This window comes from Filicampus tigris, chromosome 13 (assembly GCF_054856515.1).
Source record: "Filicampus tigris isolate MCC_2025a chromosome 13, RoL_Ftig_1.0, whole genome shotgun sequence".
Lineage (NCBI taxonomy): Eukaryota > Metazoa > Chordata > Actinopteri > Syngnathiformes > Syngnathidae > Filicampus > Filicampus tigris.
In genome coordinates this window covers 3,013,086-3,027,109 of record NC_141229.1, presented here as the reverse complement: position 1 = coordinate 3,027,109, position 14,024 = coordinate 3,013,086, and the positions used below count along the sequence as shown (strand labels likewise).

Here is a 14,024-nt window from a genome sequence, read left to right as displayed (position 1 = left end):
CTGCCGAACTTCCTGCTGGGATACAAAAGTCACGGGTGGGCGGGATCGCGGCCGGAGCCAAAAAAATCACACTGTAGGAAATGTCCCTCTGTCGGCCCAACACTGCAAGAAATTTTCACTGATGGAAGCTTTATTTGGTACATTTGCACAAAAAAGAAGGGAAAAAGATGCAATCATGTATGACTTTAAATAGTTGTTGAATATAATTGTATTTTATTGAATATATGATGATATATCAATATTGTCATTCATCTTTTAATTGTAATATATTTGGTTGGGGAAAATGTATATTCTTAATGACGTGATTAATTTGACCTCTAATAGTGGCTGCTTTTTATTTATTTCCTAATTAATGTATAATTTTTAGTTGACATTTTATATACAGGTATTCATATAAAATGATTTTAGGAAGTGCGAGTGCAGGGGCGGAGCTGGAACGTGGGTGAGGGGTTGGCCTGAATATTTCTCTCACTGAGAACAATCCTCCTGTGAAGACACATCGTATATTCAAATAAAATGACAAATTTCCTTTGTTCAGGTCTTCCTTTGACAACCACAATTATGCCATATGATATGCCATAATATTCGATAAAATAAAAATAACACAATGAAACACAAATTATAAAAAAGTAGATATTGTTTCATGAATCTCACTGGGTGGGCAGTCCATCAATCTGGGTGGGCCTGTGCACACCCATGGCTCCGCCCCTGGTGCGAGGTCCTATCTGGACCCCCAGTAGAACTGAACAATTGTGGCCCCCTCCAGCAATGCCATTTCATACAATGCATACAAATTTTAAGTATGCTTTCTATCATTTTTAATTATTATTCAGTTGTCATTTATAGTGTATAAAGTAGTAACAAGATAAGCCGTACAGAAAATGGATGCATAGGTAAATTTTATCATTTGGTTTGAACCTTTGTATTATTCATTCGATGCATTGTTTTACATTGTATTAAAAAAAAAAGTGCTTTACAATTTTTTGTTTGATTTATATATGTACATATATTTGACTTTGACAGGTGAGGTAGTGGCGCGGAAGTTGCTGACACATTTTCAGAAACAGTCAAATATCTAAATTTTAACTCAGTTGTTTAATTTGACACTTGACGGGTGGGTTACCAATCCAGACAACTATTTGCACACAATACAGTAGGTCTATCTTCCATATTATGTCCTCTTTCATACAAAAATAAATTGTAGACTTTATACAAACATTAACCAGAGTTCTTCTTTATTAATATTATAATCATCAACATGCCACTTCAGTGACAAAATATTTCCTTTTCTCTTAAAAAAACAAAAAGCAGCATCAAAGGGGGCAACAGTGAACAAATGCAGCGTTGCGTTCTTGTCAGGACTCGCATGTCCAAGTGCTACATTGATAAAATTATGTTTTTGATATATATTTATATATAATTTTCTGTTTTACGAGAGGATCATTCAAGTTGTTTCAGTCGTTTCCTGCCTTTTGTTTTTTGTCATGTGGCGCCCTCTAGAGTATGCTTGGACAGCTGCAGCAGGTCCATTTGACTAGAACGCGAGGAGGAGGAAGCTTTGTCGGACACGAACTTCTCTATCAGCTCCTGAAGTGTAAAAATAGATTCAAGATTATTTAGACGATGAATTTGGAAAAAAAATTAAAGAAAACACTCACCGCTGGCACGCTTTGCTTTGCCAGTTTGGTCCAGTGACATACGAGCTCCTCATCGGACAGTAGGCCTCGATCCACCAGCCTCCTCACCACATACAAGTAGTTGTTCCACTAAATATTAAAACAAATTAAAAAATATATATTTTTAAAAATCTGATTTGCTTAGCGTTTTTCTTAATACCCAAACAGTAAACGGAGAGAAGGTACACAAAAACTAGGTAAGGACAGGGAAACGTTTTTACGCCATTGAGGAAAATCAATGATTTTGGATGAAAAACATTTTACTGGTTTTCCAAGACTAAATTAAAATAAAATCCCACAAATGTTCCCAGTAAATAAACATGCAAAGTATTAATTCACAAAAGGAGAGAGAAGCTCCATTGAAAAATTGTTGTTCTTAATATTTTGCTTTATGTCTGTAAATGTTTAATAGTAATGTAAACATGTACCTCTCAAACTTTATTCATAGGTTTCAATTATTTAGTTTGCTATAGTTGCTCAAATACTTTGTGCTACTTGTAATCCTTTAATGATAATTTTAGCAAATCTTAATATTGTGCTTTTTTTTGTAAAGATCGTTTAAAACAACTGCAACATTATTCATAGATTTTTAAAAAAATATATCTAAAAAAAAGTACGCTTTTTGAGAGGGGTAAAATAATTCTAAATAATCTGAAATAATACAAGTTGTTGTTATTCATTTATTAAGACAATGTTAAACCAAATATATCAATTTTTTTTTTTTTTAATGAATCCAACATGCCAGTTCAGGATGTACCCAGGCTCTTTCCCGACGTCAGCTACAGAGAATGCATGGTTGCCTGTTGTGACAGTACCTTGCTGTCGCCAGCCTCCAGCACGGCGGTGACGGTTAGCGGGGTGAAGAACAGGTGGAGGGGGGCACAGCAACGGTTGTCACGCTCCCAAAGCTCGCTCAACTGCTCCAGCAGTGCTCTGACGGAAGGCTCGGACTCCGCGCCACCAGACGGAGGAGCCAGAGGCAGCTCTGCAGATACTGGACTCACAGAAGAGCTTTAGTGCTTTTCTTTTTTTTTTGGACTCAGCAAAAGCATTTTACATGATTTTTAATCCAAAAATTGTAAATGTAGAAATGCTTTAGGCATTTAATTTATATATAAAAACATTATATATTATTAGAATTCATAGGTGTATTTATTCTTTCAGCTATTGTATTTATTGCTGTTTATTTGCTTGTAAATACATACAAAAAACAAAAATACAAATAGATTGGGGTCAAAAAATTATTTTATGAATACACATTTTTTTTGTCAAAATAACAGTGTCCCCAAAAACAAATTAATTTGACAAATGAATCTGCAAAATAGTTTTATAGTTGAGCCTCTCTGCAATTGAGTACATACATTTTAAATCTTAATAGGCATTACTGTGAAATGTTTTAAAAAATAAAATAAAAATCAGACGTATACACTGTTTAAAATATATTGTATATTTTAAGTATCTTAATTTTTTTTTAAATTCCAGTTATTTGTAGATTTGTAGAAAAAAAGATTATAAAAATGTGTTTATATTGGTCAAAAGTGGAATAAAAAAGCTGCACTTTTTAAGTATACAGTATTTATTTTGAACTGTATTATTTTTGGTATTTTTTAAATAATTATTACCATTCATGTGGAAAAGAATACACATATGAAAAATCTGTATTGGAAAAATAAAGGCAAAATAAGGAAGTACTGAGTTTTAAATGACATCATTGTCAAGCTCACCCAGCTTGCAGGCCAGCAGGACTGTGGCGTTGAGCAGCATCTGCTCTGACACGGCTGTTAAGAACTAAACAAATTAAATACAATAAATAATAAAAAATAGAAAGGGTGTTTGATTAAAAGTCACCATGAACAACACGTGCGTGTCTGTACCTTTTTGCAGACCAATGTGTCTCGCACCCTCTGGAAGAGCGTTTGGAGCTGAGAGCCGCTCGGAAGCTCCTCATCCATCCTGGGGCCCACGGCCACGCTCAGCAAGTCCTTTCAATGGCGTGGTTAAATCGTGAAATTACCACCGTCTAGTCATAAAAGCACCTTCACAGCCGCTGGCGGAGCTACCTTGATGGCGATCAGTACGTCAGAAGGTAGCGAGGCAGTGTGGGCGCAGCTGGCAGGGCAGGACGTCACTCTGGCGCCACCTTGCATCCTCTTGGGCGTAAGCGGCGGACCCAACTCGTCCGCCGAATCGGCAGTCAACGTCTTGGTCACGCGCTCGAACCTGCACTTCCATTCACGGCGGATGAGCGCTGGATGGTCGAAGGGAGGAGTTTGAACAGCGTCTGAAGAGCAGATATACGCGCGAGCATACGTAAGCGTACCTGTTATGTTAGCCGAGAGCCAGCTGCAGGCTTTTTCCGTGGCCAGATGGATGGTGATGTTTTCAGATGCGGCCAGCACCTTATAACAAAGTTTGAAAACACTTATATCCAAGCCACTCTATGAGAAAATACTGTTTTGTTTTTTGAAGTAAGCTAAGGCGAAACACTATCATTTCACATCGTCACTTAAATGTGACTTACAGCAGGGGAGGTCTCCACAGGGAGCAAAATGCGTATGGCTTCTGGACTCTTTTCACAGCAAAATCTGCAGATTATTAAAGGCAGAGATCAATTTAAAGAAACTGACATGAAGAAAAGTGGGGGAAAAAAAAAAAAAAAATTCACTTGTGGTACCTGGTGGCTTTGCTGAGGGCGTCCAGTCCTGCCTCACACAGTTGAGCGCAGATGAACTCGTTCAGTTTGGACGGATCGGCTTTGGGCGACTCCAGGCCGTCTCGGAGCATCTTATCCCCTCTTTCCACCAACTCGCTCACTAACGTCGCCCTGTGAACAACCAACCCACTTATGGAAATAGTACAGCAAACCCTTGCCAATTAGTATTTTTTTTTTTCTGTAGAATATACACTTCTGGTTATCAGGTAGGGAGGGGGGGGACGCCTACTATTCGTAAATGTTCGCTAATCGCGTTGGGTCTTGGTCCCTAACCTCCGCAAATAGCGAGCGTTCAACCGCAATTCAAACGCTCTGATACCAACTTCATGTGCTTGACAGCGTTGGAGCCGACCCGCTCGGCCACAAACTCCACCGTGCGGCGCAGGGACGGAGGCTGGTTGTGGAAGAACGCCTGCTCCAGGTCCGCCTGCAGCTTCTGCTGCGAGCGCTTGCCGCCGCCCGCCGCGTCAAGGGGCTCGGCCGACGTCGGCGTGATCTTGCGGACGATACCGCCTCCCTTGGCGCTGCTTCCCGACACGAAGGCGGCGAGGAGCTTGCGGAACTCATCTGGCGGACGGCGAAAAAAAAAAAAAACTAGCTCAGGTGCGAACCATGTGATCATGAGGGGACGGGGCAAAACTCACCGAGAAAAGGACAACATGTGTAGAGGAGCTGCTGGTCCACCAGGGGGATGCAGTCCTGTTTTGAGACATCACACACACACACAAAAGGTTTTTCCTCCACCTAGTTTCGGCCGCCTCCAGCTCTTAAACCTCCGACATCATCCATGCATACATTTTCTATAGCGCTTATGCTCACAAAGGTCACAGGTGAACTGGGGATCTCAATGTACAACTTAAATTTAACACACAACGCCAGGTGACACTTTGAGGGTGCCAGCAGCTAATTGTGGACATATTAAAATTGGTGAAAATGTCTGCCGAGCATTTGAAATGACTTGCATCCTCCTACTTACGAGTCCGGCAGCATTGGCGTTGCTCTCCTCCAGCTCGGCCACCTTGGTAAAGTCACTGGTGAAGAACACCTCCTCAGGGATCACCGGGATCTGTGAAAGGCACAAAGGTTCGTTAAGTTTTCGTCGCTGTGTTGCATGCTATTTAAAAGCAAGAAAGGGGATGCCAACCTGGAAGAGCCATCCCAGTACGGACACAATCAGCAGCTTGTTCAGGTAAGACGTCTCGCTGCATCTGCCCAGAATCATTTTCCTTAACGTGCAGACAAACATAGGAAACATTTAGAAAATAAAAGTATGTAACAGACTTTTGAAAATGCAATACTATTAGAGGGGAACAAGCTAAAATACTAGTTCAAAAAGATACAATTTGAAAAAAAAAAAAAAAAAACAGTTAAAAAAAAACATACAAAATACGTATAGAAAAGTAGAAAGGAATAGTCAAATGTTTGCAGAGAAAAAAAAATACTGGGCAAAAATACTGATTAAAAAAGTACATATTTGAGAATTAGAAAAAAAAAAAAAAAACTAAAAACATTAAAATATTAAAAATAATATTAAATACCAAAAAAAAGAAAATTATGGATTTTTTTTAAATGACAAAAACCGTACATAACAGTAAATAATACCAACTTCCAAGTATTCGACAAAAACAGAAAAATCTCAGTCAGTCTCAGATCTCAGTGTGGTGCAAAATAACAGTTGTCCAACACTAAAGTGTTCCTAATAAAGTGGCCTCTGGAATAGCATAAAGACCTGTAGAGAAGACACAGCATGCCCAGAACCACCCTGTAGCTGAGCAGCAGCGGCCCGGTGAAATCCAGCATGGACAGGAACTCCACCAGCCAGGGCACGGTCAAGATGGTGCGCCGGTGCTTCATGCTGTTCCTCAGCACACCGCACACGTCCAACACAGGAATGCTCTGTACATGTACAGTACCATAGAAACACAGGGTGAGACAAAAGTAGGTTTGCACTTTTCAAAGTAACTTGAGAGAAAGAGAAAAGGTCGGAATGATGGAAGAACAGAGGAAGGAGGGAGGAAGGAAGGTAGGAAGGAACAAAAAGCAAAAAATGACGGTATGAAAGTTAGATAAGAAGGTAAGAATGATGAATAAAAGAAGGACAACTTTATTTATGAGCATTTAAGCAGCAAAGTAAGTATAAGGCAGTGACATGTCTGCCATCTAGTGGTGACTGGTGATATTACAACTTAAAACTAAAGTCGACCTTGCATATTCGTCGTTCAGCACTTTTGATTGCAGATTTCTTTGCCCATTTTTTTTCATATTTTGATTTTTTTTCCCCCAGTTTTCTGGAATTATTTCCCCTATTTTCTGTGGCAAAGTATATTGAATGTTTATCAGCGTTTTTGGAAGACTGGGGGTTTGTAAAAAAATCAATAAAATAAAATACCTCAACCCAAAAAATAATTAATCAAGGGGCCACCCACAGTGTAGTTACGGGGTGACAGCTGCACATCCCTGCCCTACATGTATGGTTTTTTTTGTTCGTTTTTTTTTTACCTTGCTCCGCAGGGCGACCGCCGCCTCCTGGATCTCCCTGGCCGGCTTGTCTGCGGTCTGGTACGGCAAGAAGGAGATGAAGCCCAGGAACTTGGCCAGGAGACGAGCGAGGAGGAGCACCGAGGCAAAGCGCTGTTTCTCGTCCTGGCGGGACGTCCGCGGCGCTCAGTCAAGCTTTACAAGCGCCTGCATTTCATTGGTGGCCGTCGGGCGGATGTGTACCTGCTGCTCCATGTCCCCGTCGCCACCCGCCTCTTCGCCCTCATCCTCATGTTCTCCGACTCCCGTCAGGATGGAGACTTCGTCCAGCTGAAGGAGCTGCTGACACAGGCTGTCCTGAAGGTGCTGGTTCAGCTGACAGCTGGTATCAAGTCAATAAAGTTTGGTTATTACGCATATTCCGCATTTTACTGGTAGGTGGGTCACAGATAATCGGACAATTTTCAGAATGCAGCACGTCAATGACTTCACTGTACGACCTCACAGCCCGAGCTTACCAACTCGCAGCTCGCAGAAAGTCCCGGAAGAACTCCTGGTGGCCGGGAAAGGACGGCGGCGGGCACGGGCCGCCAACGCCGTGCGGCTGGATGAGACGCTCCTCCAGGCGCTTCAGGCGACCCAGGCCGTCGGCTCCCAGAATGCCGAGCAGGTCGGCGTCGGGGGTGTCGCCGCTTGAGGCGTTAACACGAGGCCCTTTGCACATCTGAGTACGCGAGAAGAACTCGGTAGTGGATTTATGTCATGGTGATGATAGTGGAATGTGTGGACCTACCTGAACGAGCTGCTTCAGGAAGAGACGAGCAAAGTGCGAGTGGTTTCCAGCGGCGGTCAGATGACTCATCATTCCTCTGAGACGCCACATACACAAGAGTAAGATTAATTAAAAACGGCACAAAAATAAAGCAGAAATTCAAGACTTTGACCTGCCTGATGCGACTCCCGAGGGCAATGTCGAAGATCCAACTGGGCTCCTTGTGGAAGTCCTCCCATTCTCGAAGCACCTCGTAAAAAATGTCCCTGAGATGAAAGGACAGTCAATGGCTCGGAATAAAAATGTTTCATGTGCACACCCCATTCGGAATATTCTGGCCCGATCAAGATTTCATTCTGAACGAGAGGGGTAGTTTATGCCGATTATTAATCGGATTGGCGCGCATGAAAACACTTATTCAGAATTTTCGCAACAGACCGTCTTTACCGCGTATGTCTGTGACGTCCGTATACACGTTTCTGTTATTCCCGGAAGCTAATATAAACAGAGTGAGCAAAACTGGTACATTTGCAGCTGTATTTGGAAGTGTTAACTCGGCGTAACAACGCAAACGGGAAAAATAGGCGAAATAACGCTAAGGTTTAAAGTAGAAATGACCGTAGCGATATTTTGTTGACACGGAAGTCATTATGGCTTCTTCTTCCGGTATATTTGGTTAATCTGCGGCATGTCAAAATAATTTGTTGCGATCTAAAGCGTGAGATGTATCAACATGCAAGTCCGATTTGGATGAAAACAGTGCACCCGATCATAATTTTAATCCGAACTCTAATGGGATTAAAGAAATTTTGTTCATGTAAACGTAGCCAATGAGCTGTTATACACAATACAGTTTGCAACTGTTACTGTTGAAAAGAAGGCAAACAGAATGTTGCAATTTCCTAAAAATAGACAAAAAAAAAAGATTAAACTGAGATATAATATTAATGTTCAAATTTACAGTTTGCATAAAATACTGTTATTTTCAACAAAGAAAAATGTAAATCACTTTGCAACCTTATCTACAATCTGGTAAATACCTTTGCTTTTTAAAGGTGTGGAAGGCCTTGTCATTGCTGAAGTTGGAGCGATTGTCTGTAGCAGGCTGGAAGGGCACCGAGTGGATGAACGTGGAAACGGACGGAGAGAGCTGCGGGACATCAAGCTTGCAAAATTCATCTCTTGTCATTTGAATAATGGCATCGTTTGCATATGAATTGCGCTACCTTGGCCGCGCTTCTGTCCTGGGCCTGACTCAAGCGATCCCTGAGGTGCGGCGAGAACGACGCCACTCTCTCGTTCTCGGTCAGCAGACGCAACGTGCACTTGTCCAGATGAACCAACAACCTACGAAACAAAAAAACGGACCAAAAAAAAAAAAAAAAAAGTACTGTATAAAAATAAGATTGGTGGACAGTTTATTTACTCAACTGCAGATGTAGAGGGCGCATCCATTGATTAATCAAATACAAGAAAAAGCATATGTACAGTGGTGCCTCAACTGACAAGTTTAATTCAGTATTTTATTTTATTGGCATAAGTGTTAAGGGACTAAAAAGTTTCTTTACAAGAATATGTCCAATGTAGGCCCACGAGTGGAAACATGGCATTCTGATTAATATTGTGTTTGTGTTATATGAGTTAAGCAGTAAAACCACCATCTCGGGGGCGGCCATTTTGCCACTTGCTGTCGACTGAGAATGACATCACAGTTGCAATCATGGCTCAGCTTGTGAGCCGTGATTGGTCGTTACCTGAGCCCTGACCTGCTGTGATGTCATTTTCGGTCGACAGAAGTGACAAAATGGCCGCCCCCTGAGATGGCTAAAAAGGGGTAGATTTTGCTGCTCAACTCTCATTCCACAAACGCATTAATCAGAATGCCGTTTTTCGATATTAATAACATATTAATGTGAATATTTTGGGGGGATTGACTTCCCGTTTAAGGTTGATAAACCACGGCAATATCCATGCTACTTTTCCCATTATGTGTTAGCATTAAGCTAACTTAAGAGAGGCAAATTTAGGTAAAATGCAAAACATGTCATTCTCTTTTGTTTTATGTTCAGTTTGACAGTAAACTTCAACTTAGGAGTTGCATTAAACAGCCTTCCCGCTTGTACGCTACTGTACTTCTGTACGAAGATGATAACTCACTGATATTGATTCTCCAGCACCTTCACTGCAAAGTACACACAGTTGTGCACTTTCCTCAGGTAGCGCCTCTCCAGCATGCCTATAAAAACGCATCCAAGAGGACAAGAGTTGAATTAGTGTTCAACCAAAACAGAGTTGCCAGTTACGATACGGCTACCTGAGTTGAGCGTACACACACTCTCCTCCTCTTCCTCACTGTTGTCAGGAGTGTGAGGAGATCGAGACGTGAGCAGCTGCATCACAAAGAAGAGCTCCAGAAAAACATTTGGCACCAGGTTTTCTGAAAAGCATTCCAAAAATAAGTTGTTTTGCACGCTTTACTTGCTTTTCCGGCACCCCATTGAGGATGGCGCACCCGAAATACAGGCGCAGTACAGCTCCGCCAGCATGTCCAGGTCGGAGGCCAAGGTGACTTTGGATGGTTCGGGACAGGGCATCTGCTGGTCGGGCGTCAACTTGGATCCGAGCCTTCGGAACCCAGACGTGGTGGGCGTGCACGGCTCCTCTGAGGCTGGCGGAGGGGAGCAGGTTTGCTGGGCTCGTTTACACCTGGAGACAGGAGGAAAGAATGACACCCGTCGGTCGTATTGTTAGGTACACCTTCGTTCAACTAATGAGACCCAATAAAAGGACTGTGTCAGAAAATATGCCTTGATAAACGTAGTAATAATATTATAATACCGGTAATGACAATTATTATCTGTATATAAAAATATGCTATATTTTATCAATGCTTCAATTAAAACATACACGTCTGATGTATTCTAATAAAGCAATATGTAGTACAATAAGTACATAATACATATATCACACACAAGCATTTTAAAATGATGAAAAACATTACCGTTGTTTTACGTACAAAGATGGGTGAGATGAGTCCTATTTATTTTGGTTGCATTTTTATTTAGTTTCACATAAAGCTAAATTATCTACAAAAAAGCTCATTTTCCCACAAATAGCTAGTACCACTAAATGTCAATATTTCTTCTTTTAATACACAGAATAAAAAAGGAATTATGCAACAGTTTCACTAGACAGTGAGTTTTTTCGTCATTATGCCAAAATATGAAGATAAATCATCAAGTTATGTTTTCACTCCACATAGACAATATTTTTTATTAAATATTGTATTATGATACAATGAATTGTGCCATGTCCTCTCCAACCTTTGGGCGAAAAAAAACCTAACCAAATTCAGATATGCAAGCTTTTCATTCCACAGCGAAAAGATAATAATATTGTATTACACTGGTTGATTGTGAGTAATTGATCAGTATTGTACTTGAAAAATGAGTCCAAATGAACGGATATTGAGAACAAAAGAATCAAGATGTTTTTCTCTCCTTCAGTTCAACTGAATCATCGTATCGACGACAAACGGGGGCCACGATTGGAGCCTACGCTTACTTCTCTCTCTTGAGCAGCTCCCGCTCCTCCATCAGGCTGTGGGGGCTGACCGCCGTCACCCACCTGTCGAGTGACGGCGGGCTGGGTGCTTTGGTGAAGGGCGTGGAGGTGAAGCACGTCTTTGGCTTGGAGTGTGACCGCTCGGCGCTAACCGGCGTCGGGTTTATTCTTCTGGATGGTTTGCTTCCCCTGCAGGACAAATATTATGGAAAAATATTACGTTTGTATGCCGTGTCCTAGCTCCACCCCCTGTTTTCAACTGAACAAAACCCCACATGATTGGCTCGGCAATTTTTGGGCGGGGTAAATTGTTGTTTATTGGATATTGTTTAGTGGTAAAAAAACTACAACAACAACAAAAACTAATGACTGATGTTGCACTCAGGAACCTTTTTGAAGCTGATTCTGTTACTGGTTTGATCATTGTTTTCCAAAGTAAAAGCAGATGTTTGCAAATGTCTAATTATTGTTTCTCTTACTTTGACTAAACATAAAAGATAATTCAAATCTACTTTCATGAAGAACTACAGGAATCAGAGGATATGGACAGTTTTAATTGAAACAATGGCTCCAAACGATTACTCTATTAAAATAGCTGTCGATTAATGTGATAATCGATTAATTCGATTAAACGAAACTTATCATGCCCAAATTGTATGATTCAATCCAATAAATAACAAAGACTTAAAAAATGTACTGAGAGCGTTAAGAAAAATGGAAAATGTTTTAAAATGTATAAAAAGTGTACTTTACGAAGAAAAGCCATAGGCAATTAAAAAGTACTCACGTGGGGGTAACAGGAGACGAACCGACGGGTGGGAAATCCTCCAAGTTGTTGAAATTAAGCTGACCCACTGACGGAGGAGAAACCTGCTCGTTGCTCCCGCCGGAGGCTCCACCTCTGCCAGTTCGCCTCCCATTGTCGTCGGCGTGATGCGCCGCTCGTCCCCCGCCCGAGTGCTTCCCCGCGCCATTCCCGCTCCTCCTGCGGCCCTTCTGGAGCTCCGGAGAAGACAGCACGTAGTCCCCGAGACTGATCCTCTGGCTGGGCCTCCGCTCCGAGCCCGAGGGCCTGGACGCAGGGCTCCAAGCGGAGGAAAAAGACGAGCTGCTGACGTGACTCGGGCCCGACTCGGACCCCGGGGCCGCCGCCGGTGAGAATAGCTGCACCCGGCTGGAGCTACGAGAGCCACCGCCCGCCGGCCTGCTGGCCCTTCTCTCAGAGAAGCCCTGTGATGAGACGGAGGGCCTGGAACGGCTGGGGGTCTTGGCGGGGGTGGCGGGGCCATGGGTGAGGGCCTGGCTGCTCTGATCTCGCAGGAAGTTGAGCAGAAAGGGGATGAATTCTTGCTTGTGGACCGTCAACTCTGGATCATTGAAGGTCAAACTGTCGCTATCCTTCTAACAAGAAACAAATAAACCCTTACACAAAAACACAACAACTGGAGCACTAGCGGTACAAAATGTCATTTTTTTATTAGCAGGGTGAGTACCTCAACTTTCGAGTGACCCAACTTACAAATTTTGTGAGATACAAGATGTTGCTCGGTTATCTTAATGCTAACACACAATTAAAAACGGCAAAGATGGGTTGGTGGAACTAGCATGTCCATAAGGTGTAAAAAAACATAACCCTGAAAATGTTTTTAAAAAATGAAACCTCCAATAAGAATTTTCCACAAAAACAGAGGTTGACTCCCCTTAAAAACAAACAAACAAACAAAAAAATCGGGAAAAACATTTACAAATATTTTTTAAAATCCGGGAAAAAAAATATTCTCCAAAGGTCTAACGCACCACTGAATTAAATTCAATTGGATTTTTTTTTTAACTTTTCATGTACAGTACATAAAAATATTTCGATTACTGTTCAGCTTAATTGAAGCAAATGCACTTTTTAGGGCCATATCCTCGGCCTCTGCGTTTTAATGCTATTTTTCTTGTTAAACAACATTTAAAAAAAACGTCTTTTATGGGGAGCTGGACTCAAACCAGCTGAACTGTCATTTCGTTCCAGCAATAATAACATTATATGATAACAATAATTGTTACTGATGACAGTGACCATTTCAGCCATTGAATCATCACTATTATATTATAAAACGGTCATATTTGACGAAGCTAACTACGCTCCTGCTAATGTCTGTGAAGCAGTATTAACCTTCCATAATTCTATATGAATATAACAGCGCAGATTTAGACATTTTGAACGCATTTTTCCGCCGCAAACAACATCAGCGACTACACTGTTACGAGTTAACGCTACCTTGCTTAGCTGCCGAGCTAAAAGTTGTTTACAATCAGTAATGTGCTCGTGTCACCCCGCTTGGACAAATGGTACGACACCGAACCCGAGCCGAGCGTGTCACCAAAGGGGTTCGAGGGTATTTCCGACCAACCTGGATAATCTTTAGCCAGTCCAAAACCTTCGTAAGGTCCACTTTCCTTGCCAGTAGCGATTCCAAAAGAGCCGCCATTCCGAGCAGGCAATTACGCGGCGGATGAACTGACAGGAAGAGGGCGGGGTCAGACAACACACATGCGCACAAATGTGAGTGACGCCGGCCTCGCTTGCGACGTCTTCCGGATTCAAGCATAGCGCCGTTTTTACTTTCATTTTTTTATTTTATATTTTATTTTCATGTTTAATTGTCTTAGACCATTCAAGTGGAAGCTATACAAATTAATAATTAATTGTATATATTTTTGGTAGTCTGCATTTTAACCTCTTTATAGATTCTTTTACACATTACTGTACTATATTTTAACCTTGCTTGGCAATGTAAAACATATCTATACCTCAATGTACAAAAATGACTTA

The 14,024-nt window shown here is 41.7% G+C and overlaps 1 protein-coding gene across 3 annotated transcripts; it reads right to left on the bottom strand.

Moving 5' to 3' along the window:
- Positions 1–1,216: 1,216 nt before the first annotated feature.
- Positions 1,217–13,761, bottom strand: cdan1 (codanin 1). Of its 3 annotated transcripts, none has more exons than XM_086050513.1 (27): positions 13,603–13,761; positions 11,991–12,604; positions 11,204–11,392; positions 10,152–10,345; positions 9,954–10,076; positions 9,797–9,875; positions 8,866–8,986; positions 8,680–8,789; positions 7,816–7,905; positions 7,661–7,736; positions 7,386–7,591; positions 7,111–7,249; positions 6,889–7,032; positions 6,119–6,285; positions 5,534–5,615; positions 5,366–5,455; positions 5,034–5,088; positions 4,713–4,956; positions 4,351–4,500; positions 4,198–4,261; positions 3,997–4,075; positions 3,737–3,924; positions 3,551–3,658; positions 3,401–3,464; positions 2,492–2,670; positions 1,659–1,766; positions 1,217–1,587 (listed from the first exon to the last, which is right to left on the bottom strand). In XM_086050513.1, the coding sequence occupies exons 1-27, from the start codon at positions 13,678–13,680 to the stop codon at positions 1,483–1,485; spliced, it is 3,846 nt and encodes a 1,281-aa protein (XP_085906639.1). In that variant the 5' UTR covers positions 13,681–13,761; the 3' UTR covers positions 1,217–1,482. The 3 variants fall into 3 exon arrangements, with proteins under 3 accessions (XP_085906639.1, XP_085906641.1, XP_085906640.1); XM_086050515.1 differs by having other exon boundaries at positions 9,969–10,076; XM_086050514.1 differs by having other exon boundaries at positions 11,991–12,601; positions 13,603–13,752.
- Between the last annotated feature and the right edge of the window lie 263 nt (positions 13,762–14,024).